Source organism: Macaca mulatta, chromosome 9 (assembly GCF_049350105.2).
Source record: "Macaca mulatta isolate MMU2019108-1 chromosome 9, T2T-MMU8v2.0, whole genome shotgun sequence".
In the NCBI taxonomy this organism is placed as follows: Eukaryota; Metazoa; Chordata; class Mammalia; order Primates; family Cercopithecidae; genus Macaca; species Macaca mulatta.
The window spans coordinates 108354132-108378875 of record NC_133414.1 but is presented as its reverse complement, the minus strand read 5'-3'; the positions used below and the strand labels follow the sequence as shown (position 1 = coordinate 108378875).

General features: G+C 42.1%; 1 protein-coding gene across 6 annotated transcripts in view; it reads left to right on the top strand.

Moving 5' to 3' along the window:
* OPALIN (oligodendrocytic myelin paranodal and inner loop protein) overlaps nt 1-20746 on the top strand; it is a 237139-nt gene extending 216393 nt beyond the window's left edge. The window contains exons 1-7 of one of the 6 annotated variants that reach the window (XM_028826711.2): nt 4987-5121; nt 8141-8293; nt 8758-8793; nt 12614-12646; nt 14196-14315; nt 15705-15761; nt 17940-20746. In XM_028826711.2, coding sequence (XP_028682544.1) covers nt 8261-8293; nt 8758-8793; nt 12614-12646; nt 14196-14315; nt 15705-15761; nt 17940-18116 — 456 coding nt within the window. In that variant the 5' untranslated portion in view covers nt 4987-5121; nt 8141-8260 and the 3' untranslated portion in view covers nt 18117-20746. Of the gene's footprint in view, nt 1-4986; nt 5122-8140; nt 8294-8757; nt 8839-10266; nt 10402-10516; nt 10599-12613; nt 12647-14195; nt 14316-15704; nt 15762-17939 lie in introns of those variants that run through there. The other 5 variants (XM_077946977.1, XM_015147837.3, XM_077946978.1 and 2 more) reach the window with 5 other exon arrangements.
* Nucleotides 20747-24744: the final 3998 nt, after the last annotated feature.

The following is a 24744-nucleotide window of genomic DNA, read 5'->3' as shown; positions in this document are numbered from 1 at the left end:
GGGTACTGCACTTCCCCCAAGGGGAATGTTTATAGGTAGTCATTTTAATAAACCCTTTTCAAATGTAGTAATGAGTGTATATTACTTGTCTCCTGCAGGGAACCTGACTGATACAGGGTCATTTCTAACACAAAGACAGGGACTCCATCTGATAAAGGACACCCTCTTCAGGTTGATTAGATGAAGAGGCTTTGGGGTATGTTTGGAGTTTTGTGGGTTATATTACAGAAGGGTAATTATACAACTGTGTTTTTAGAAGCACTCAGATTGCTCTCAATGCAAAATCCTTTAACACAGGCAGTTGTTTTGTGCTATACATAGTCTCAAGATTTTATGACTTTTCTGCCCATTTGCAGTCACCAATTACATAGAGATGATAGATAGGTGATTGATAGATAGATGATAAATAGATGATATAGGTAGATAGGTGGATAGATAGATGATAGAAAGAAAAAGAAAATGAAAGAAAAAAAAGAAAATGAAAGAACAAAAGAAGAAAGAGAAAGAAGAAAGATGAAAGAAAGAAGAAAGAAAGAGAAAGAAAGAAAGAAAAGAAAGAAAGAAAGAAAGAAAGAAAGAAAGAGAAAGAGAAGGAAAGGAAGAAAGGAAAGAAAGGTGATATATAGCTATAGATCTTCAGCAAGGTTTATCTTCTAGACCTAACAATGAGTCCCATTGGTGCAAGCGTATGAATGCTGGTGTATCAGTCAGCATAGGCTAGCTTATGCTGCAACAACTATCCCCCAAATCTCAGGGGCTTTACATAAGATTTATTTCTTGTCCACACTACACGTTCATTTCTGGTCATCTGGAAACTCTTCCATATCATCCTCAGTCAGGACCAGGCTGATGGAGCAGCAGCATCAGAACATCGCTGGGTTTTATAATACAGGGAAAGAAAGGGTGACACATGACACACTGGCTTTTAAAACTGCCTGGAAATGATATATTACTTCTACTCATTTCATTGATCACAGCAAGTCACGTGAATGTCCTTAACTTCATGACAAGAACAAGGCAAACTAGCAACATTGGTGGGCAGCAGTAATGACTCTCACGTGTGGCATTTGTAGATACAAAAATGACTATAATTCTTCTTTTTGTTCTAAAATTTCACTTTATCCTACCTTATTCTTAATATTTTAGATAAAGATTTCTAAAAATTAGAAAAAGTCCACTGCAACAATGTTTGTATACCCACAAAATTCATATACTAAAAGCCCAGCCCCCCACGTAAAAGTATTGAGTGGTTGGGTCTTTGGGACGTGATTAGGTTATGAGGCTCCAGAGAGATCCCTCAGCCTCCATGTGAGGACACAAAGAGAGGACAGCTGCCTAGGAACCAGAAAGCAGGCCGTCACCAGACACTGAATCTCCTGGCACCTTGATCTTGGACTTCCCAGCCCCCAGAACTGTGAGAAATAACTTTCTGTTGTTTATAAGCCACTCAGTCGGTGGTGCTCTGTTTTAGCATCCCAAACAGACTAAGACAGCCACCTGTCATTTAGAATGGTTCAGCTTTTTAAGCTGACCAGTTGTTGCAGGGAAGACCATCCATGTGATTGGGCTTGTACAAATTTAAATGGTGACAAAATATAAATGATCCGAGATTCTCAGAGTTGGTGGCCCCAACCTTTCTCCCACTAAGGGCATTCCATCAGTGGTTTCTAAGGAGATGATTTCCAGGCCTAACTTCCAAAGAAGGAGAGCTTACTCACTTCATCCATTCCTTCTCCTTTAGGTAACAATGCCAAATTCATTTTGCAGAACCACCTCTTCTTCCATTGGAGGGACCCTCATTGGGGGGACTGTTAGCCAGGTGGTGCCTCATCCTTGGCCATATGAACCAAGCCAGACCAACCAAGTCCTCTTCATGGGACTGGAGTCCTGATCAGAGAGGCAAAAGGGCTGAGATATTTTGGAGCTCACTTTCTCTGGAAGGACACCTCCAAAAGACTGTCTGGTAGTTGCTAATCCTGAAGGCTTGGGAGCAATCTCACTCTGTCTTTCCAGAGCCTGGTTCTCTAGCCCTCTTTTCTTTCTGAGAGCTCCACTATACCCAGTCAATAAATTCTCCTTTTTAGTATTGTGTTGTATTGTATTGTGGTATTGTGTTGTGTTGTATTGTATTGTATTTATTGTATTGTATTGTATTGTATTATATTGTATTGTATTGTATTTTGAGATGGAGCCTTACTCTCTTGCCCAGGCTGGAGTACAATGGCACAATCTTGGCTCACTGCAACCTCCACCTCCTGGGTTCAAGCAATTCTCCTGCCTCAGTCTCCTGAGTAGCTGGGATTACAGGCATGCGCCACCATGGCCGGATAAGTTTTGTAATTTTAGTAGAGATGGGGTTTCGCCATGTTGGCCAGGCTGGTCTCAAACTCCTGACCTCCGGTGATCCACCCACCTAGGCCTCTCAAAGTGTTGAGATTACAAGCGTGAGCCACTGCGCCCGGCCAAATTCTTCTTTTTAAAAAATTAAGCAGAGTCTGGTTTTGTTGCTTGTGACCAGGCAATCATGACTGATGGACACTTAGGCAGGGGCACCACTTGCCTGAAGATGTCAATGATTCCTCTAAAGAGATAATGTGTCAGAAGGGAGAGTTATGGATCAGTGGATGCACAGCAAACAAAAGTGCCAAAAAGGACCTCACTGGCCCTCCCCATCCACAAACAGCCTTGCCAGAGAGTGCTGGGGCCATGAACTGGAGTTCTGTGGTCCAAGATGATTCTATGCCAGTCAAGGAAAATTAAAAGCATCATTTGTACAAGCTGTGCTGATTTAAGTAGTCTAATTGCTGTAAATTGTATCATCCCTGCTTTGCAGATTAAAAGACTCAGACTGGAAGAAGTTATTTCACTTGCCTAAGACCATGCAGCTTCCAGTAGGGCAGCTGTGGCTCCAAACATAGATCTCTCCAGACCATGTTGTCACCAGTAGGTTCAGTTTAGGCTGTCACTGTGGAGTCTTGGAAGCTGGAAGCCCACGAGGCAGAGGCGGCACTGGTCTTGTTGAGGATAGCGTCAGTGTCGGCCATGTTGCAGATGGCTGATTACCACAGTCTAAGAACTGATTAGAACAGCAGCTGTCACCCCTGACTGCTCATTAGCGTCCCCTGGGGATGCCCCTGCCTCACTCTGATCAATTAAGTCAGAGTCTCTGAGGGCGGGTACTAGGCATCAAGAGTTTTTATAACCAGCCCCCCTACTGCCTCCTAGGTGATTCAGGTATGCAACCAGGATGGAAAAACCACCTGATTAAAGGCAATCTGGTCTCCACTCTGCCACTAAACTGCTCTTGTCAAGGCCACCAGCAACCCTCATACTGGGAATCAGAAGGCTCTTCTGGCCTCTTTGGAGGCTACCTCTCAGCAGCAGTTGATACAATTAACCAACATCCATTCCCCTTCTTGAATCAAATTTCTTTCCTGTGACCCCCAAACTTCTCTGAGTTTCCTGCCTCACTCAACTCTCCTTGCTAGCGATGCCCCCTCTTCCAGGCTGCTAAATATCTGTGAACCTCTGGCAGGTATCCTGGTCCTCTGCCCTGTCTACCTGCTCATGCACATCTGTGGCTTTAAAACCATCCACAGACCGGCCACTTCCAAACGGATGCCTTCAGCCCCAGACCCCCTTTATCCAATTGCCTGCTTGACACCTCCACTTGGACAGCCCCTAGGCTACTCAGGTGTAAGGGTAATCTGTTTCTCCAGTATTACCTGCCTAAGCCAATAGTGTCTCCATTTTTGTTAGTCAAGCCCCAAACCCAGGAATTGGCTTTATTCTTCTCTTTCCCTCACCTCTCCCTTCCCCTGCCCCATAGTTTTATCATCATCAAATGCCAGTGGCTCCACCTCCGCAGTAAGTCACACACTCATTCACTGCTCTCTTCCTATAGCAGCCACCTTCATCACTCACCTGAACTCCACTAGCCAGCCACCTGCTTCCACTCTCTTCCCCTGTAATCTTCGCTCCACAGAGAAGCCCAGCAATCTTGGTCACCAGCAATTACATCATGCATCTCTCCCACTGAAAAACCGTTGGGAAAGGCCCTAAGGGTGAAAATCTTGCCATGCCCTCCCATGCTGCATCAAAAGGGCTAAAACTCACTCCTTCAGGTTCTGCGAGTGCACCGAGCTTGCAGGGCTTAGCATTTGCTGTGGTTTCTGCCTGGGACTCTCCTCCCTCAACCCTTCACATGTCTGCCCTCTTCTCACCTTTCATGCACAGCTTCAGTGTCATCTCCCAGAGTCAACTAAAGCAATGGCCTCCTCTCTCACTTGAGTCATTCTCTCCTTACATTCCTGTCTGCTCCTTTCACAGTGGTTTTCATTTCAATGGCCAAATCATTGGTTTAATTCTGTGGTTTTATTGGCAACTCATTCACCATTTTAAAGAGGCAAATCCCTAACAGGGAAATTGTAAGTTACAAAGCAGCCCAAGTCCATGGCTTCCTCCAGGTCTAGAGAGCTTCCCACCCAAAATGCAAACACAGAGAGGGGGTGAGGCCAAACTCACACCAGGCAGCTCATTGTCCAGTGAGTGCAGCACCTTGAGGCGGCTGGAGCCCCCAGCAGTGCTACTCCTGAAACACCCCTTCTCCAGACATCCTGAACGTCCATGCTTTGTCCATGTAACACATTGACTCCATCATGAGCAGTAACATGGTTAATGTGGGTTTCTGTTAGCTGGGGATGGAGTGGCCAGCCTCAGCCTTGTGTAACCCATTGTTTCCAAAGAGCTGCAGGCTGCAGAAGGCCCCAAGCTCTCAGGCCAGCTGTGGCTTCTTTGCTGAGATGGAGGTATAGCCAAGAAAGCAGCCTGAAAAGTAAGAAGGACAAAAAGTCAAGGCAAAGAGGGTGGGTGAACCAGGCCATACACGGTGGCCATGGAGCAGCAGCCCATCTTTCCCGAGGGATGGACTGAGGGCTTGGCTACTCCCCTGACCATAAATGGCTTGACTAGGGTTCTCTTGGAGCCACCTCTCAGCCTGCCTCTGCAGCTTTGTCAGCTAACTGTTCCTACAAATGAAAGACACAAGCCAATAACGCCAGCGAGAAAGGAGTTTGCCAAAGGCAGTGTACGAAGAAGGTTCTTGGGAGACTATCAGAAATGGTGAGTGAGAACTGGCATCTCTTCTCAATCAAACCATTGCTTACTATAAAGAACAATTCCCAGGCTTCTAAAGCTCACATCTCCTAATTCAATTAAATGTACAATGAAGCAAACGGACTTGATTTTAAATTATTTTCGCATATGCAAAATACTAATACTTTTTTAAACTTCTCACTGAATATTTGCTGATCTTGTCTGTCTTTTATTTTGATATTAAGGTTTGTTTTTAAACCCCCATCCCCACATAAAAGAGTGCAGAGTAGATGTTTCATTTATGTTCACTTTCTAGTTGAAGCAATGGATCTGATCAGCGATTTTACCTGTCTTACTTGTTTAATCTGGCTTTTTGTTCCATTATCAGCAACATGGATGGTCATCATTGATCAGAAATTTTCCATCTTTCTTGTTTACCTGTGATACATGTTTGGTTGTGACTCAATCAAATGAAGTTTGCTAAGTTAGAAGAGAAAACAGAAGAGGGTTCTGTGATTTACTAAAGAATTATGGAAACAACCTAGGTGTCTATCAGTAGATGAATGGATAAAGGGACTCTGGTTTATATGTATATATACAATTGAATATTAGCTTTAGAATAGGAGGAGCCCCTGCCATTTGCCATGTTTGTCCTATTTGGACCTGGAGGACATTATGCTAAGTGAAATAAGCCAGACATAAAAAGAAAAATTTTGCATAATCTCACTTTCTTGTGGAATCTTTTTTTTTTTTCCTCACAAAAAGGATTATTAAAAGGAGTAGAACTCAGTCTTTGGAGTTAGGAAGATCTGTGATTTAACTTGATCTCTACCACTTATAAGCTGGTGAGCAAAAACCTATCTTGGTCTCAGTTGCCACAGGTATAATATAGGAATAACAGTGCTCCCTTCATGGGGAGGTTGTGAGTACGGGGTCTTATACCCAGCATACCTTCAATAGCAGTAAGTTTTTATCCTGTCTTTCCTCCTTTCTCTCATAAACTGCAAACTTATAATGAAGGATGTTCAGTCACTGAAATCCCAAAATGCCTTCAGAATCATTGTGTAGATATTGCGTAGTGCTCAGACTAGCAGTAAGCAATAATTGCATTGTATCAGATTTTAGTACTTTGATTATTGCTAACTCATGCTTGCAATTCCATTCCACAAGAACTTTCCTATCCTTAGCTCTGTGCTGGCCAGGCCATAAAGAATATGCTACCACGTGATCCCTAAAACACAGAGGGCGTTTTACAGTTTGGGAGAAAGGAGCTGCCACAGACAATGTTACGGTATTCCCTTGGGTCTTATCTTGTGAAGTGGGCAAGGCAAGTTAATAGCATCCCATTTTGAGAATGGGAAAACTGAGCCTTGGAGAATAGATTTGTTGTGAGAAAATGGAGACCAGAAAGTTTGAGTGACTTATCCAAGACTACACAGCTCCTAAGTGGCTAAGTCTGGACTCGAATCTAGATCAGGTGGCTCCAAGCCCAGGGTTGCATCACCCTACTCAGCTGTGCCTCTGAAGGGCACTGCATCAGATTCTTCTCCACCCCAATTTGTGCGATGTTTTTCTCTCCATGACAGCACTGTACTGTGTTTCTACAAAATATGAGTGTCTTTCTAAAATTGGCCAAAATCTCCGTCATCCAAGTGTTGATAAACAACGCATGCATGGCCCACTTGTTGCTGCACGCCCTCTTCTGCTGTCCTCCCAAAGGAAGCTTTGTCTTAGGGCTGCTGACATCAGTCCTCGGTGCCCACTGATGAGATAAGGCTCTGGGCAGCTGCATTCAGTGCAGCGACCATCCAGTGTCCTTGCAGCACCTGTTGGTTTGGTGCTAGTGTGAAGAGAGGTGGTTAGGTCCCTCGAGCAAGAGGCCCCTGACCTTAGAGGCCCAGACATCCCTGTGCTCCAACATCAGCCCAGAAGCAGAGGTGCACAGTGCTGTTGGCCTGGGTGCTCTGATTCATCCCCAGAGACTTTTGGAGTTGCTTGGAAGCCCTGCAGAATGGTGGAAAGAGGTTGTCACCAGGACACTCAGGTTCTGGTGATGGCTAAGTAGTTGTTTGGACTTGGGAAACCTGTTCAAATTCTTGAGGCTTGGTTTATTTTCTATAAAATGTGGGTGTCCTATTGCCAAGAGGCAGAGAAGTGAGCAGAGTCACCACTGAGGCATGCTAGCTGAGCAGGGCCACCTTGATTGAAGGACATAATATTTGGGGCAAAAGCCAAGGGGACTTACACATTCTACGTGCTTAAAACACTGCTGGTTCACAAAAGATTTTCTTGTTCATTAACCCATCTGAATTCCAACCCATCAGTAAGTCAGCTGAAATAGGTGTTTTGTCAGTTTGCCTGTGTTGGGGTGAGCTCCTCTGTTACTGTCTTTCGGGTTGGGGTTGAGTCACACAGACTGGAGCCCATTGACTGGTTTTGAGACATAGGCTCTAACTATTCTCATTTGTCCATGAAGTGATTTTTGATGAGTCCCTGGGTTTTAGTTTCCTCTGCTGGAAAATGAGGATTTTGAGAGAGATGATCTTTCAGGTAATTCAGGTGTGAAACATGATTCTTTTGGATTCTTTAATGTTTCACAACATTCCTCTTGTTGGATAACATTTAATTTTAAAACTTAGTAAATGCATTGTTTCTAGAATGACAGAATCTGGTCTTGGGATGCTGGGAAGATGGGGAGCTGTGGTATAGGCCAAGCCCAGGGAAATCTCTGGGGGTCAGGGAGGCCAAGGCTGAAGGAGGGCCCAGCCAGGAGGCATTAATCCACGGTGGCTGGACCCAAAGGGCTGAGAGTCCAGAAAGTGGGAACAAGACCACTTCCACCCAGGGAAGGAGGGGAAAATAGTTTCACCGGCTGAGTCAGAACAGATCTACCCATCATTCCAATCTAGGTAGGGAAAGGACTTGGTAAGGAGCAGCCTGGAAAAGCTGGAGTAACAGGGACTGGGGACAGGGAGAAGAAAGGAGCCACCTGAGGCCCTGGGCAGGCTATTTGGTGCTCCATTGAGCCCACGATCTTTAAATTTAGACTCCATATTTGTTGGAGAGATGAGACCAGCTACTAAGTGAGGGGAGGAAAGAGAAGGGTTTGCTGCTCGCCTGTCCTCCTGGCCACTTCAGCTCCAGCAGCCTAGAACCTCTGCCTCAGATGCAGCAAAAACAGAAGCCTTGCCTTGCCCAGGTAAGGATCAGGTGTTCTTGTCAGACCGTGCCCTTTGGGGGTCTTACCTTCTACTCCAAGGAGAAAACACAAAGTACTTCTAAATTCACCAGTTTTCTCTCTCAAAGGAGTTCTAGGGGAATAAACATAATTTTAGCATTTTGCTGAATTTCTAGTAAGTGTTTGGGGCCCTTATGAATGGGACCCCTCAGGCAATAGACTTGCAGGCTGCCTCTTCATCTGATCCTGGTTCAGGACCTGGTCGGGGGCGGTGGCAAGACTGACTTGATGCTGAGGGAGGAATTCATGACAGGCTTCTTTCCTCCCCTTCCTTCTTTTGGGGCCCAGATTGGGCATGATGATGGGGGCTGGCTGAGTCTATAGAATCAATGACCTCTCGGAATCCACCAGGGTCAGTGAGTTTGAGGAAGTCAGGAGCTTGCTGACCATCCCTGGGAGCTTTAATATTTACTTCTATCTTGCAGAGTTTTTCACTGAACTTCACCCTGCCGGCGAACACAGTAAGTACAGCAGCCCCCATTCACCAGGCAACGCAGAGAAGACCAGTGCAGAATTTACAGTAGATCTCCAGAGCTCACATAAACCTCACACATAGTGATAAGTTACACAGACTTTCTTTTCTTTCTTTCTTTCTTTCTTTTTTTTTTTTTTTTTTGGAGACAAGGTCTTGCTCTGTCACCCTGGCTGGAGTGCAGTGGCATGATCTTGACTCACTGCAACTTCCACCTTTTGGGTTCAAGCGATTCTCTTGCCTCAACCTCCAGAGTAGCTGGGATTACGGGCGCGCACCGCCATGCCTGGCTAATTTTTGCACTTTTTTAGTAGAGACGGGGTTTTGCCATGTTGGCCAGGCTGGTCTCGAACTCCTGACCTCAGGTGATCTGCCCACCTCAGCCTCCCAAAGTCCTGGGATGATAGGTGTGAGCCACTGTGCCCAGCCATTTACATAGACTTTCAAAACGCACTCAGGAATAGTTGAGAGGTGCTGAGATAATTTATTTCCATTATAAAATTTATAAATACACATTTTGAAAATGAAAATAGGAAAACAACAACAACAATAAAACATCTAAACTCTCATCAGCAGAAAACTGGTATAACCCCTTCCTGTCCTGTTTGGCGTTACATAAATTTTGACTTTTGTTGCTTTGTACTATTGTTTCCTTACTCTCTATATAATTTTATATCTAAATGTCCTCCACTAGTCATTATAACCATAACTGTTATATGGTTGATCACATAATCATGTGATCGTATTATGATCGCATAATATTTTTTCAAGTTAATTTTTTTTAGTTGATTAACTATCATTAGGAATAACTTTGTGATACATGGCATTATAGAGAATCCTCATCTGCATTTAAGATAATTTCCTTATATGTATTCTAAAATGGGAATGATTGGGTCAACAAGAATGAACATTTTATGGCTCTTGATTATGGCATTTAGTTGCAAGTCAAAATTGAGGTTTTCAACTGCCAATGGTAGAGTTTCGGTCCACAGCTGATCCTCCATCTTCTGTTTGCACATTGCATGTAGATAACACTAACAGCCAAGGTTGTTATCTGATCAGCAGTGCTGCTATGGTTGAGCAAGGCATTTTTCTGGCCCAGTTTTTTAGTGGGCTTGGCTGTGCCACATTTTTCTGATAAGCTGTATGATTATTCAAAGAGAATAAACTGATTCTTACTCGTAAGAGGGCTCCTAAGCCAGTGCTTATTTTACTGAAACATGGGGGCATAGTTCTAGAGAGTAGCATCAAGTTAGAACCTGGTGACTTATTGCTGGACCTGTGGTGCCCACTACTGTCTGCCCAGACCTCTGTGAACTGAATACACTGGCACCTGCTCTAGCCTTTGGTAGGGGGCACTTCTGAACCTCCCCAACTTGCTCTGCTTCCCTGCTTCAGCTTCTGCCTGTTGGCTTCAGGCTAATTCCCTAATTCTTCCTCCTTTTCCTGTTAAAACCTTTCCGTTCCATCACTGCTGGAACTTTCCCCTGGCTGTCGGAAACCAGCAGGTCCATAGACACTCCAGATTCTGTGTTATCTTGGCCCATCACATCAAGAGAATACAGAGAAGCAAGAAGCCATTTTTTGGGGAGTGGGGGTGAGTAGGATAGAAGAGGGCCCTTATGTGGCCAGTCATCACCCTTTGGAGTACTTTCGTGGTTAACAGCTCATTTCTCTGAGAACTGTCTCTTCACCCCTTTGATCCCGTGCAGAGCAACCAACCATCTTGCTTTGCCTGGTGTTGTCTGTTTTTAGCACTGAAAGTCCTGGGCAGCTCTCCGGACAATGGGGATGGTAGGTCATCCTGCCTGGAAGTCACGTTTCTACTGTATAACCCTTCCACTTCAGTGCAGCTGGGTAGCCTGGGAATGCCAGTGCCCTGGGAAGTGGGACAGAGGTGGACACCTGGATCTCTGTGGGGAGTTTGGAACAGGGCTCCCTGCTGGCCATTCCCTGCTGAGGACTGAAATGTCAAATTCAGTCAATTTGTCAGTTCAGTCTATACTGAACTGTCAAGTATGAAAAATGGGGCTCAGACACTGCATTCGGCCATGGAGGCCATGTAGCACAGTGGTTAAGAGCGTGGATCCCAGAGCCAGACTGCTTGTGGGGGGGGTGTCACCTAGGGCTGTGTGACCTTACACAAGTTGCTTCACTTCTCTGTGCCTCGCTCCTCTCATCTGTAAAATGAGATTATCATAGTCCCATTAGTGTTCACTGGCAGTTGTATAGAATAAATAAGTCAACATGGGAAAAATTCTTGAACAGCCTGGCACATCCTAAGTGCTCCATGGCATTAGCTGGTACAATTAGCAGAAGTTTATGAGGGCAGAAAAATCCATCCAAAGAGAAAGAGAGAAGCAAACAGCAGAGAACAGTAGAGGCAGGAGGCCATGCTGCTCCGGAGTGAAGGAGAAAGGAGGGTGCCTTCAGTTCACACAAGTTCCCTGTTCCGAGCTCCAGTCCCTGGAGAAAGCAGCTTCCCACCTGCCCTTGGGCTCCATGGAACACTACTATATTCTTAGAGTTAACACCTTACTTTTTTTTTTTTTTTTTTGGTCAAAGCCACCCTAAATATATTTCTGTACTCTGAAGACAGGAAGCCTTACCTGAAACAATGGCTGATTCTTCCTACTGCCCTTAGAAACAGAACACCTTAGGGAAATGCAGGATTAAAGTAATGTGGGGGTGGGGGAGATTGTGATTAGGTCAAAGTACAACCATTTAAGTACCAAGTGTCAGTGCCTGGTCATCAAAACTTTCTTTTGATGGGAGCTCTCTGGGAAAGAGGTCTGGGCTTGGAAGTCAAACACCCAAGTTTAGTTTAGAGTTATGATTATCTGTGAAACCTTGGACAAGTCCTGTAACTTCTCTGAGATCTATTACATTTTATTTGTAAAATGGAGTTAATAATTGTCAAAAGTCCAAGCCCCAGGACTCCAATATACTCGATGAGATTGCTGAGAGTATTAAATAAATAACAGATCTGGACAGAGCTTTGCAAAGTATAAAGAGATAACAAGAGTTCATACTTCTGCTCCTCCTTCGATCCTCCTAATAACCCTAGAGGCAGCTACTACTATCCCTACAGATATTGTATAGATGGAAACAGGCAGCCCCTTATCTTGTGAATGGAGAATTGGCTGTTCTATGGCAGGCAGTGTGAGCCCAGGACCTGTGCTCTTAATCCCACAGCATACCACTTAGTGTGGTTTACACAGTTTCTCATGCAGAACTTTGTTCCTTTAGATTTCTTAATCAAGGTAAACTCTTGCCTGAAATATCTTCTAGATGAGTGAAATCCAATAACCTTGCTTAAGAGATGTAATGCATTCGTTTCATCTGGAATTATCCCCAGGAGCATGGATGTTTGACAACTTCTGCCATTTGCTTCGTCACATACTTACTTGAAAACAAGCAAGGCTTCCTTAAAGAGCCTTGCTTCCACCAGTATTTATATGTGTTTCCCTTCTAGCAATGGGGACAAGTAGGCCCAAAGTGTGCCAAGTGTGCTGACTGGGACACAAGGAAGCCCTTTTGAGTTGTAAAATGTGTCATGGCACATCCGCAGGGTGAATAATGAAGGCATTGCCTGAATTTCCTAATTCTTTTCTCCTGGTAGCCAAATTTTATTCCAGTTCTTACCTGGGAAGCAATCAAGTTAGGTTCTGTTTGGTAGTTTTTAACAGAAAGTTTAGCAAAGGGATAAACTTTAGGCTTTATGGACTAACCTTTGGCAGATTATCTTATATAATGTGTATTCTATAGATTTTTTGTTCTTTTACAATGTATGTTCTTTTTCCATACAGACATCCTCTCCTGTTACAAGTGGGAAAGAAACGGTAACTATAACACTTAAATTTACAAAATGGGGATAATAATAATGCTCCATCCGTCTTGTGCATTTGTTTTGAGCTTTAAAGTTTGATAGGTGAACTGTCACTAAGCACAGAATCTGGCTCAACAATTATTCTTGACCAGCTCAGCTCAAAAGTGAGGGAGAACATGCGAAATCACAGATGGATTTCACAAAGTGTTGAGCAAAAGAAGCCAGACACAAGGAGTGTATATCTTATATTTGCGTCTATCGTATGCTGAAAAACAGACAAAACTACTCTATGACAATAGATTTCAGAATAGTGGTCACGCACAAGGAGGCTGGAAGGGATTTGAGGGGGATCCTGAGATGCTGCTAATGTTCTGTTTCTTGATCTGGGTGTTGGTCTTATGGGTGTATTCCTCGTGTGAAAAGTCATCAACTTATATATTTATGATTCATATACTTTTATTATTCTTCAATAAAATCAATTCCCCCCAAAAGTGAAGTGAATCCATTATTAAATGAGTTGCACTTTTATAGGGATTCTGCAGATGATCTTCAATATTTCCAGATAGTCTGCAAATCTGAAAACTTATGTGACTAAAAGCATGACTATTTCCACTCCAATCAAAGCAAAATAGGAATTTGAAAATTAATTGGTTAATGCATTTAGTGCAAATAAATTTTTTTTTGAAAGGCTAAAGGTCACTTTTATTTATGTTTTTATTATACTTTAAGTTCTAGGGTAGATGTGGACAACGTGCAGGTTTGTTACATATGTATGCATGTGCCATGTCAGTGTGCCGCACCCATCAACTCGTCATTTACATTAAGTGCAAATAAATTTTTTAAAATTCATATTAAAATAGTGTGGTATGGCTGGGCACGGTGGCTCACGCCTGTAATCCCAGCACTTTGGGAGGCCAAGGCGGGCAGATCACGAGGTCAGGAGTTAGAGACCAGTCTGGCCAATATAGTGAAACCTTGTCTCTACTAAAAATACAAAAATTAGTTGGGTGTGGTGGCACGTGCCTGTAGTCCCAGCTACTTGGGAGACTGAAGAAGTAGAATCATTTGAATCCAGGAGGCGGAGGTTGCAGTGAGCCGAGACTGTGCCATTGCACTCCAGCCTGGGTGACAGAGCGAGACTCAATCTCAAAAAAAAAAAAAAAAAAAAAGTGTGGTATATAATAAAAGATTTTATTTTTAGCCAAACAGGTGAAAATGGCATCTAATTGTTGCTTTGATTTGTATCTCAGCTTTTCCTATGTTGAGGAGACATTTGTATTTCTGTTCTAAAGAATACCTGTTCGTATCGTTTGCCCATTTTTCTATTTGATCATTACCCTTTCCAATAGATTTAAACTGTTTAAATTAAGTCCTATGAAAGTAAGTCATTTCTCATGTGTGTTACAAACATTTTTGCACATTATTTCATTACCCTTTTGATTTTGTAGATGATGTTTGTGATCCATGCAGATTTTTTGTTTTATTTTTATTCTATTGAATTTTTCCTTTATTCTTGAAGACTCTGGGCTTCCCCTGACCCTGTGCTTTTCATTCTGTGCCAGGACTGCGGGCCCTCTCTTGGATTAGCGGTGGCCATCCCCTCCCTGGTGGCCACAGCCCTGCTGGTGGCTTTACTATTTACTTTGATTCATCGAAGAAGAAGCAGCATTGAGGCCATGGAGGTGATTACCAGCTTCTTTGGGTCCAGATGTGTAGGCAGGCAGCATTTCAGTGAACTGGCTTGTGGACTAAGGGTGTCAGAATTCAGGGCCCATGTCTATTTCCTGAGGACAGGATGCTGGAAGTTTCTGGGCCATAATTTCCACTGCAGACACAACATTAGGCACCAAACAGAGCTGATTTGTCATCAACTCTTCAGGTCAGTTGAGGAATTCCTGGCAAGGATAGTATTTGGGGTAACAAAAAGTAGCAGTGGAGAGGGATGTCTGTTGCCATGGCAAACACATGTCTGTACAGTGGGTGTGCTTTCTAAAGTTGAGAAACAAAAGCGCACAAGCTTCACAAAGAGAGGATGGAGATAATGTTAGGAAAGATAGAAGACGAAGAGGGGCTGAGGTGTCCATGGTAGGAATGTATCCAGAAGTACGTGGCTCTATCTATCTTTGCCTTTTTCACACATCTGAACATGTATAATTCACAACGGAATCTATATCCTCCCCATCCAATCCATGCCCCCAATGCCAGACTGTTCTAGGGACTGTGTTTAGAATTCAAAGGCCACCTAGACCCATATCCAACAAGGTTCCATGGTTGTGACAGAACTGCGTCACGTGGACTCTGGGTTCTAACTCCATTCTCTATTCGCATTCACAGTTGTTATCATATGGGTAAGCATTAATTAAGAGATGGAAAATTGAGGTTCTAAACCAGACTCTGCCCCTTTATGATTTATATGATACTGGACAACTTGGTTAGTTCAACTCCAAAACAGGAGTCATAGAAACTACCCTCCCTATTTTAAGAGGTAGGGAAAGTTCTAAGGATGAAATGAGATAATGGATGATGAACATCTTTACGTGTAAAGATGTGTTGACAAGCTGTAAATTTTAAACACATTGAGAAGTGTTGTGGTTGGTGGTGGTATTGTTTAAGTAATAGTTTCTCAACCTCTAGTGCACTTTAAAATTATTTAGGAAGCTCAAAATTTCCAATCACCAAAGCCAATTAAATCAGAATTTCTGGATGACAAAGCTGTGGCACTGATCTTGAAAAAACAAAAACAACTTTTTAATTATAATTTCAAACTTATACTAAAATAGAGAGGAGAGTATAATGAAAGCAATTATTAACTCATGGCCAATATTGTTTCATCTCTACTCTCACCCTGGATTATTTTTGGATAACTCACAATGATATTTCTTGGCTTGGGTATGGGTTTGGTTTGGTTTGAGGTGGGGATGTTATTAGATGCCTCTGTGTTTGTTTTGTTTGTTTTAATGCACACTCAGATTTAAAAACCACTGATTTTAATCATAGTTATGGTCAAATGCTATGCCCCTTCACTTCTTTTTCTTTCTTTCTTTTATTATTATTATTTTTTTCCAATTTAGGAAAGTGACAGACCATGTGAAATTTCAGAAATTGATGACAATCCCAAGATATCTGAGGTAAGAACTCTTGGATATACTCTCTATATACCATTTACACAGTAAACAAGCTAAGTGTTTTAAAGCTTTTCATGCACAAAAGAAGCACAGTATGAGCACATGTGGAAAGGAGACGACCAAGAGGAAGTTCAAGCATAAAGGAGGTTCTCAGTGCATTTTTATCGGCTGAACAGAAATTCAAGCTTCCTTTAATATTAGAAAATCAATTTAATATAATTTATTTTACTGACAAACTAAAATAGAAAACTCACGTGACCATCTCAATAGGTGAAGAAAGTTCAAAAAAATGTAACAGTGATATGAACTCTCAGCAAACTAAAAATAGAATGGGAACTTCCTTGACTTGAAAGAAGATGTCTTTAAAAAAAAAAATACAGCTAACGTCATACCTAACAGTAAAATGTAGAAAGCATTCTCTTTAGATCAGAAATAAAACAAGGATGTTCACTAACACCACTTCTATTCAATATTATACTTTAGATCCTAGTCAATGAAGTAGGATTTTAAAAAATTAGACAGTATAAGCCTGGTGCAGTGGCTCATGCCTGTAATCCCAGCACTTTGGGAGACTGAAGCGGGTGGATCACCTGAGGTCAGGAGTTTGAGACCAGCCTGGCCAATATGGTGAAATCCCCGTGTCTACTAAAAATACAAAAAATTAGCTGGATGTGGTGGCGGGCGACTGTAATCCCAGCTACTCGGGAGGCTGAGGGAAGAGAATCGCTTGAATCCAGGAGGTGGAGGTTGCAGTGAGCTGAGATCGCACCATTGCACTCTAGCCTGGGTGAAAAGAGTGAGACTCCATCTCAAAAAAAAAAAAAAAAAAAAAAATTAGAAAATATAACACTGAAAAGGAAGAAACAAAATTGTGATTATTTGCAGATGATATGATTGTCGACATAGAAAAGCTAAATCTGGCTGCGTGCAGTGGCTCACGCCTGTAATCTCAGCACTTTGGGAGGCCAAGGCGGGTGGATCACCGAGGTCAGGAGTTCTAGACCAGCCTGGCTAACATGATGAAACCCCATCTCTACTAAAAATACAAAAATTAGCCAGGTGTGGTGGCAGGTGCCTATAATCCTAGCTACTCGGAGGGGCTGAGGCAGGAGAATCACTTGAACCTGGGAGGCAGAGGTTGCAGTGAGCCGAGATCGCGCCATTGCACTCCAGCCTGGGGGACAAGAGTGAGACTTCGTCTCGAAAAAAAAAAAAAAAGAAAGAAAGAAAAGAAAAGCTAAATCTACGAAAAATTACTTGAATTAACAAGAAATTTTAACAAATTTACTGGATACAAAAATCAATATACAAAAGTAATTTACACTTTCAACATCAACAACAATTAGAAAAAGCGATTTTAAAAATTACCATTTTGTGATGGTAATTGGTAATAAAAATATGTACAATGCTATGGAATAAATCTAACAAAAATATGTAATATCTTTATGGAAAATAATAAAACTTTGGTTAAAAAAACTATTAAATAATACCTAAATAATGGGGGTTATATACCATGCTCCTGGATAGAAAGTGTTAATAATATTACAATATCAAACAATGTTAATCTATATAATAAATGTAATTTCAATACAAATCCCAATCAATTTTTTTCATGGAACTTAATGAGGTCCTTCTAAAATCTATATGAAATAAAGTAGAAAAAGAGTTAAAAAGACACAACAAACAGATAGGTGGAACAAACAGAAAATAAATAGCAAGATGGTAGATTTAAACCTAACCATATCAATGATCACATTAAATGTAAATAGTCTAGATACCCGAATTAACAGGAAGAGATATTCAGATTGGTTATAAAAACAAGGTCCAACCATATGATGCTTACAAAACTCACTTTAAATATAAATTCACAAATAGATTAAAAATTAAAAGACAAAAAATGAGATACTTTGTTAACAATAAACAAAAGATAGTTGAGTGGCCTGAAAGCTCCCCAAAGCAGTAAGATCAGGCAATTGTGGGTCTCTCCTCATTTGTTTTCTGTCTCTCAAGGACCATTGTCCTTCCTTGCCTGTTGTCTAGTGTCTTGAAAACTATTGCTTCAAATGTTGTGTCTGATTTTGGTTATTTCAGGTGGGAGGGTAAATGTGGTTGCTGTTAGTGCATCTTGTACGGAAGAATTCTCTGCAGTCGTTTTAAAAAAAACCTATTTGTTTCCTTAAGAATCCTAGGAGATCACCCACACGTGAGAAGAATACGATGGGAGCACAAGAGGCCCACATATATGTGAAGACTGTAGCAGGAAGCGAGGAACCTGTGCATGACCCTTACCGTCCTACTATAGAAATGGAAAGAAGGAGGGGATTGTGGTGGCTTGTGCCGAGACTGAGCCTGGAATGATGCAGCTCAGTCAAGGAGCAGACCTGGCACTGGAACAGGGTTGAAAACCCAGGGTTTTTACTTGGAGAGGAGAGATGCCAAGCTGCTTCTTAATCAATCCAAATTTCATTTACAGATCTGGAACACTTTGGGGCTGATTTGTCTCTTTAGGGGACATCCCCAATATGGTTAATTCCAACTCTCAGACCTTGTGCTTTAGTTAGTACATGTGACTCACCAGATGGGGTCCTTAGATCCTGTTCCTGCTCCCAATGGGAATTTGCTTTTCTTTGTCATTTTGGGAAAGGGGCTTGGTTTCTGAGTGTCTTGTCTTCTCATTCTTTTTTTTTCATATCCTTTTTCTCAAAAAAGCCATCAGCTCTGACTTTCATGGAAGTGTTGCCAAGGTCAGCCTGGTGCAAGTTGGGATATAAATGAAACTTATGCAGGATGTATGAGAGGAAGCAGTTAATTGTTTCTAAATATCTCAGGGTAGAAATCACGTGGAACCACACATTCCCTGACCACAGGGAAGCACATGGCTCAGTCACGTCATACAGCAGTGGAAAGAATATGGATTCTTAAGTCACACCTACCACTGAGCAGCTGTATGACTTTGGATAAGTTGTTTAACATTTCCAAGCCTCAGTTTTTGCTTTTTTAAAGGAGGGGAAATATTTGCCTCATGTCATAATTAAAAAGATTAAATAAGAAATAAAAGGAAGTGTCTGCTACTTAGTTGCCAGTCAAAATGTTAGTTCTCTCTCTCTGCCCCCTTCCTCCTACCTCTTCCCATACTGCTTGCCTGATAAAATAGCTAGTCACCAGCATTTGTTCCCCATAGTCACAGGATCACACAAGGGAACATTTAGGGCAAACTTTCAGCAAGGCCTGTGGTCCAAATTGTTATCTAAAGATGATTCTAGGTGTTGCTGGTAGTATGTGAATCTTCCAATCTAGGTGTGATCTTGTCCTCATATGAATCAAGAAAAGCCAGGTTCTTACAAGTTCCAAATTCCAAATACAGAGACTAGTGGTGTTACATTTAACCTTAAAGATATTAATGTTGATGGAAATTCATGTTTCATATTAAAACAACACTTTGTCTTTACAATGAAACATTTTGCTTAATTTTTAAAGTAAGACATCATGATACCTCTGGTGGCAGCTCCTCAAATAACTTTAACTTTTGTGCTTTAGGGATAGTTGTTAAACTTACAGTTTCTTTTATGTTGTTTTTTAAAGGCTTCAGATTAAACAAGAGCCCTTAAGCCCATGCATAGCATTGCCGCTTCAGCTTGCTGAGGACTCTCTCCAAGGAGGCCAAATGGAAAAGGAGAGGCCACTTCAAGTGGTGTTGGCTCATTGAGCCTATTGGGCAAACTATAACCAGGTTGCCTTATTCTGTGTGGATTACTCCAGGATAGGCCACCCTCCAGCGTTCTCTTATCCCAGTAACTCCTCTTCCCATTTTCCAATCCCTCCCCAGCCTTTTTTTTTCCCCCTTCTGTACTCTTCTTTTGCCTTCAATACAAATTTCATTTCCTCTGTGACTTTGGGCAGACTTCCTTCTAGCATGTGTCAGCTACCCCACCACCCAGCTGGCCTAGGAGACACATCATTCATTGCTCCTTCTTGTGTCTGTAATCAGAGAGTATTTAAGGAGGGCAGTTCTGTGATGGACTCTGTGTGTGTGTGTGTGTTGAAAGTAAAGATGGCTGGGGGAAGGCAAGAGTTTCTCCAAGATATTATTAGAAATGAGGGCTCTATCTATTCTGTGGGAATGGAGAAAAGACCCAAGTCCTTGGATATCATGGGGAAAAGCTGTGTGGCAGAAAGAAAAATCAAGAGGACCCAAGTGGATGGAGACAGGACCACAGGAATGGGCTTTCACTTTCACTCCCATGAGGAGGCTTCCAGGCAGCCTGGTTCCTCCCAGGGGGAAGGCCTGGGTCCAGGGCATCTTAAGTTCATCCACCAGCTCCGTGAGCCACACAGATATCCCAGAAAATATTCCTTTCTTACACAAGGCTTCTGATTGCTCAGAAACGTGCCCCTCTTCCCTGAATAACCAAGAACATGTTCTATAAACCCAGTCTCTGCCACATGTCAACACCTGCTCTTCAAAGCCCCTTCTGAAACTCAGTTTTGTGCCAAGTCTTCTGGATCTAATTACCTTAAACAAGCAGATTTAGCCATTTCTAAAGAGACGTGCCCAGTCATCCTGGTGCTTGTACTTCTCTTGCATGTCATGAAGGACCTTGGATTTACTGAGAACTCAGCCGTGGCCTTGGCTTTGATACTTACATGTGTCAGCCCTTGGGCCGATTGTTGATCATCCAGAGCCTCAGTTCTGTACTTGTGAAATGGAGACAGCAGTTCTCATCCCCGTAGCCCATGGAGTGGTTGTAAAGCTGGATTGAAATATGCATGTGACTAAGCCATGTAGCTAAAAGTGAGGGATGACTTGTATTTTGGATCACTTATTTTAATTCTACTTATAATCCATGGCTTAGAATCTTTATTTAAACATTGTTTCTATCAAACTAGAAAGGTTCAGCATTTCTGTCATTTACTTCTGCTATGATACCCAAGAACTTATGTTGGAATGAAGTGAAAAGTAAAATGGTCATTCTTATGAACCTACAAAATGTTTGTGGCTTTTCTTTGTCTATATTAGAGAACACTGGCCCTGTCCTTGGAACCAAGATTATCCCAGGGATGTTCCCAATATTGGCACTTTCTCTGCCAGGCTAGAAGACGTTCAGTCTTTCATGGAGGGCAGCCCTGTGTGGTAAGCAAAATGATGAGACCCAAAGTCAAAAGCTCTGCTTCCCTAACCCAGGGCTGCTGGTAAGTTGAGAGTCACCTTAGGCAGGTTGCACGATGTGTGTGGGTCTCATTTCCTCCTGTATCATCTGGTGTTTGAATTGGTCTGTCTCTAAAGTGACATCCATCCAGTCCAAACATTCTGCTTTGATTTTCCCCAAACCCTGCAAAGCACTCCTTCTGCCTGCCTGTTCCTCACTCCCATCAGCACAGCCTTCTATACCCTCTATGATTCTTCTCAGTTCCTGACTGCTGGTGGAGAGAGATAGTTACTTATTTATTTTGCCAAGAAATAACAATGATTAGTTTTGCTTAAGGCATTTCTCCCTGCAACATTGCGATGTTAATTGAAGACAAAAAAGTGATAACTAATTTTTGAAAGATTGCGAAGTCATATAATCTTTGCACTCCCACCATCTTGATGAGAATTATTGCTTAATGCAAGAATTGATTTAACAAATGTGCACTGGCTTCCTTCCAATGTCAGACAGCCTGCCAGGTCCTAAGACAATGTTGGGGGCATAACGAAAATGCTAAACGTTTGTGGAAATGTTTCTCCACCCAATTGAATATGAATCTCCATCCAAGGAAATAATATCAGGAAAGCTTTTATACAGGTGCTTTGCCTCTAAGCTCGAAGACATAAAACTAGCTCTCTCAGGCTCAAATGAGATAAGAATCTATACTCTCTTTCTTTTTCCTTTACCTGAAGTTAGAGGAGAAGGAGAAATGGGCATAACACTTCAATCCTCTGAGAATTCCAAATGACTGAAAAGTCTGGTTATGTCAGGCATACATTAAAGTGCTGTACCTCCAAGTAAAACTCAGAAAAAACCTTCTCTCCTCCATCCTCTAGAGAGGCTACCTGAACTCCAACAAGTTAAGGGGTGAAAAATACTAAAACTGGACAGGTGAGACTGGGGAACATTTTGGAAGTTGGCTGAGTCTGTCCAATAGGCTGTAGAACTTATTTCTAAAATGGATGGGGGCCTCTGGAGGACAGCCTGAGTGTACCCTGGGGCTTAAAATCTGATTTGTAATGACAGAGACTCAATGTATCATAGACTTTCATTTCCAGGCTAAAATGATTTGAAAGATTTGATTGTGAGCGAGAACAAACCATGTTGATAAAATTCTACCATAAATGTGATTGATTTTTTCATGAAGAGTCAAACAGTGATTACTGTTGACTCACCTGGCCAGGGATTACCCACTTATGAAAGCCAAGGTAAGGATATGGGTCTTTGTTTTGAGAGCTGGGGAAAGCCTAGCCTTGTGTCCCAGCCCTTCTAGTTTCTCTGCCCCAACCACTTAGGCCTCCTCTCTGTCCTTCAGAAGCCATGGTCTGTCCACAAGCATAGGCTTTCTCTCTGCAACTCAGACACGTGGGAACCTCCGGCTGCAAGAGCTTTGTCTCTGCTCATTTTATGCCATGGCACTCCTGCCATGTGGGCCTTTTCTCTGACACCATGGTCCTTGCACCACATGGCCTTTGCACATGCCGTTAGTGAGATAGAGCTGGAAGTTCATGGAGGCCAAGGTGAATAGAATTTGCAGCGTAGAGTACTGGAGACAGAGTTGCACAGAAACAGAGGAGACCCTTTGATTATTCTATTGATCAGCATATGCATGTGAGAAAACTACCCAAGGCTGGAGAAAGAACCACACAAAGGGATTAGAGGGAACAATACTCTAAGCTCTAATGGACCAGGCCTCTCAGTGGGAGGCCAGAAACAGTGCCTGTTCCCAAACAGCCAGAGTAGAAAACATCATAATTCACCAGGCATCAGGTAGAACAATGAGAAAAGTATTGCTTCAGTAGTGGGGAAGAATATTAACCCTGGATTAGACTATGTTAGTGCTGCCTAACAAAGCTCAAAAGCAAGATGAGGACACATTAAACTGTTTCCAAGTAAATTAACCACATCCTGGAACAAAGTTTAAGAATATTAACAGGAATACAAAAATATCCAGGAAAAAATTCACAATGTTCACAATGTCTAGAATCCAATGTAAAATTACCAAGCTTGCAAAGAGGGAGGAACACGTGACCCATAATGAGAAGAATACTCAGTTAATAGAAACTGACTCAATATTGACACAGATGATATCATCAGTAGACAAGGACATTGAAACAGTTACCCTATATTCCATGTATTTAATAAGCCAGAGGAAAAATTGAATATGTTAAATAGAAGCATGGAAGATAGTTTTTAAATCCTAACTCATAAATCTAAAGATGAAAACTATAATGTGTGAGATAAAATTCTGGAGAGGATTAATGAAACTAGACATTGCAGAAGTAAAGATGAAAACTATAATGTGTGAGATAAAATACTGGAGAGGATTAATGAAACTAGACATTGCAGAAGAAAAGATGAGTAAACATGAAGATACAGCAATAAAAACTACCCCAAATAAAATACAGATTTTAAAGACTGGGAAAAAAGTGAACAAATAGAGCATCGGTGATCCATGGCTTCTTACATATAGTTGCAATGTTTTTAACAGATAATCGACTTCCTACCTTATCTGCTATATCATACTGTGCTTGCCTCCAAGAGTTCTTCTGTCAGCCATCAGAGGGCGCTCTGCTCCCAAAGTAGGAGGCACTGGCGAAGGCTGAGTTCTGGTAACTAGGCACCACAATAATTGAAAAAAATTCTGGCCTACAGAAAAAAAAAAAAAAAAAAAAAAAAAAAAAGGCCAGAACTGATAAAAATTCTGGCTTACAGAAGGAAAAAAAAAAAAAAGAAAAACAAAGACATGCACATTTGTGGAATCTCCAACAGGCCTTTTCAAATAAGGAAAGTAGCATTTAGAATCTGTGAGGTTCTCTGATGGGGGAACTCCTCTGGCATGGACCTCCTGGGGTTATTGTGTGGTGGGGACCTCCAGAAAACAGGGCTGGGGAGTTGCTCAGTGAAGGTGACAAGGCCACCTGCACATTTCCCAAATGTCAGCCACCCGCGTCCCTCTCTCTTCATTCTTGCCACACCCCCATTCCACTGGTAATATTTCCTAAGTGATTTCCCTGACCTTGAGTCGCTTTTCTTATTTAAATAAGCCTACTCCAAAAAGGAAGCTTTATATCACTACCATCAATAAGGAACCATTTTCATAACACCTCTCGAATACAAACACCTTTCTAGAACATAAGCTTTATGCTTATAATCATACAGGCAGAGATTTTTGACAGTTTTGTTATCTTTTCTATGCCCTGTGCCTAGAAAAATGACTGACATAGTAAGCACTCAATAAATATTTATCGATTATATCAGTTTGAAAATGTTAATCTACTTACTACCTAGAATAATCTTGAATATCATAACCGAGAAACACTGGACAGCAGAAAAGACTAGAATACTTTGTGGATTTTGGGATTTGAGGTCAGTGGGGGTGGCTGCTGTTCACCCTCCTGTTGTCCCCAGTTTTTTTTAGCCATCAACTCAAGATGTGACACACACACACACAACCTGAGGCCCTTTCAGTGTGTTAGTTTCAGCCTGGACTGTCTTTAGGTTCCAGAATGGACAAAAGTTTTCACCCGCCGCTTCACACCCATTAAGATAGCTATTACAAAACAGACAATGCAGAAGATAACAAGTGTTGAGGATGTGGAGAAATTGGAACGCTTGAGCACTGTTGGTTAAGAATGTAGTAGGGTGCAGTTGTTATAGAAAACAGTACAGTGGTTCCACAAAGAGTTAAACATGGTATAGAATAACCATTGAGTCCAGCAATTTTATTACTAGGTCCCTACCAAAAGGATTGAAAGCAGGGACTCAAACAGATACTTGTATGCCAAAGTTCATAGCAG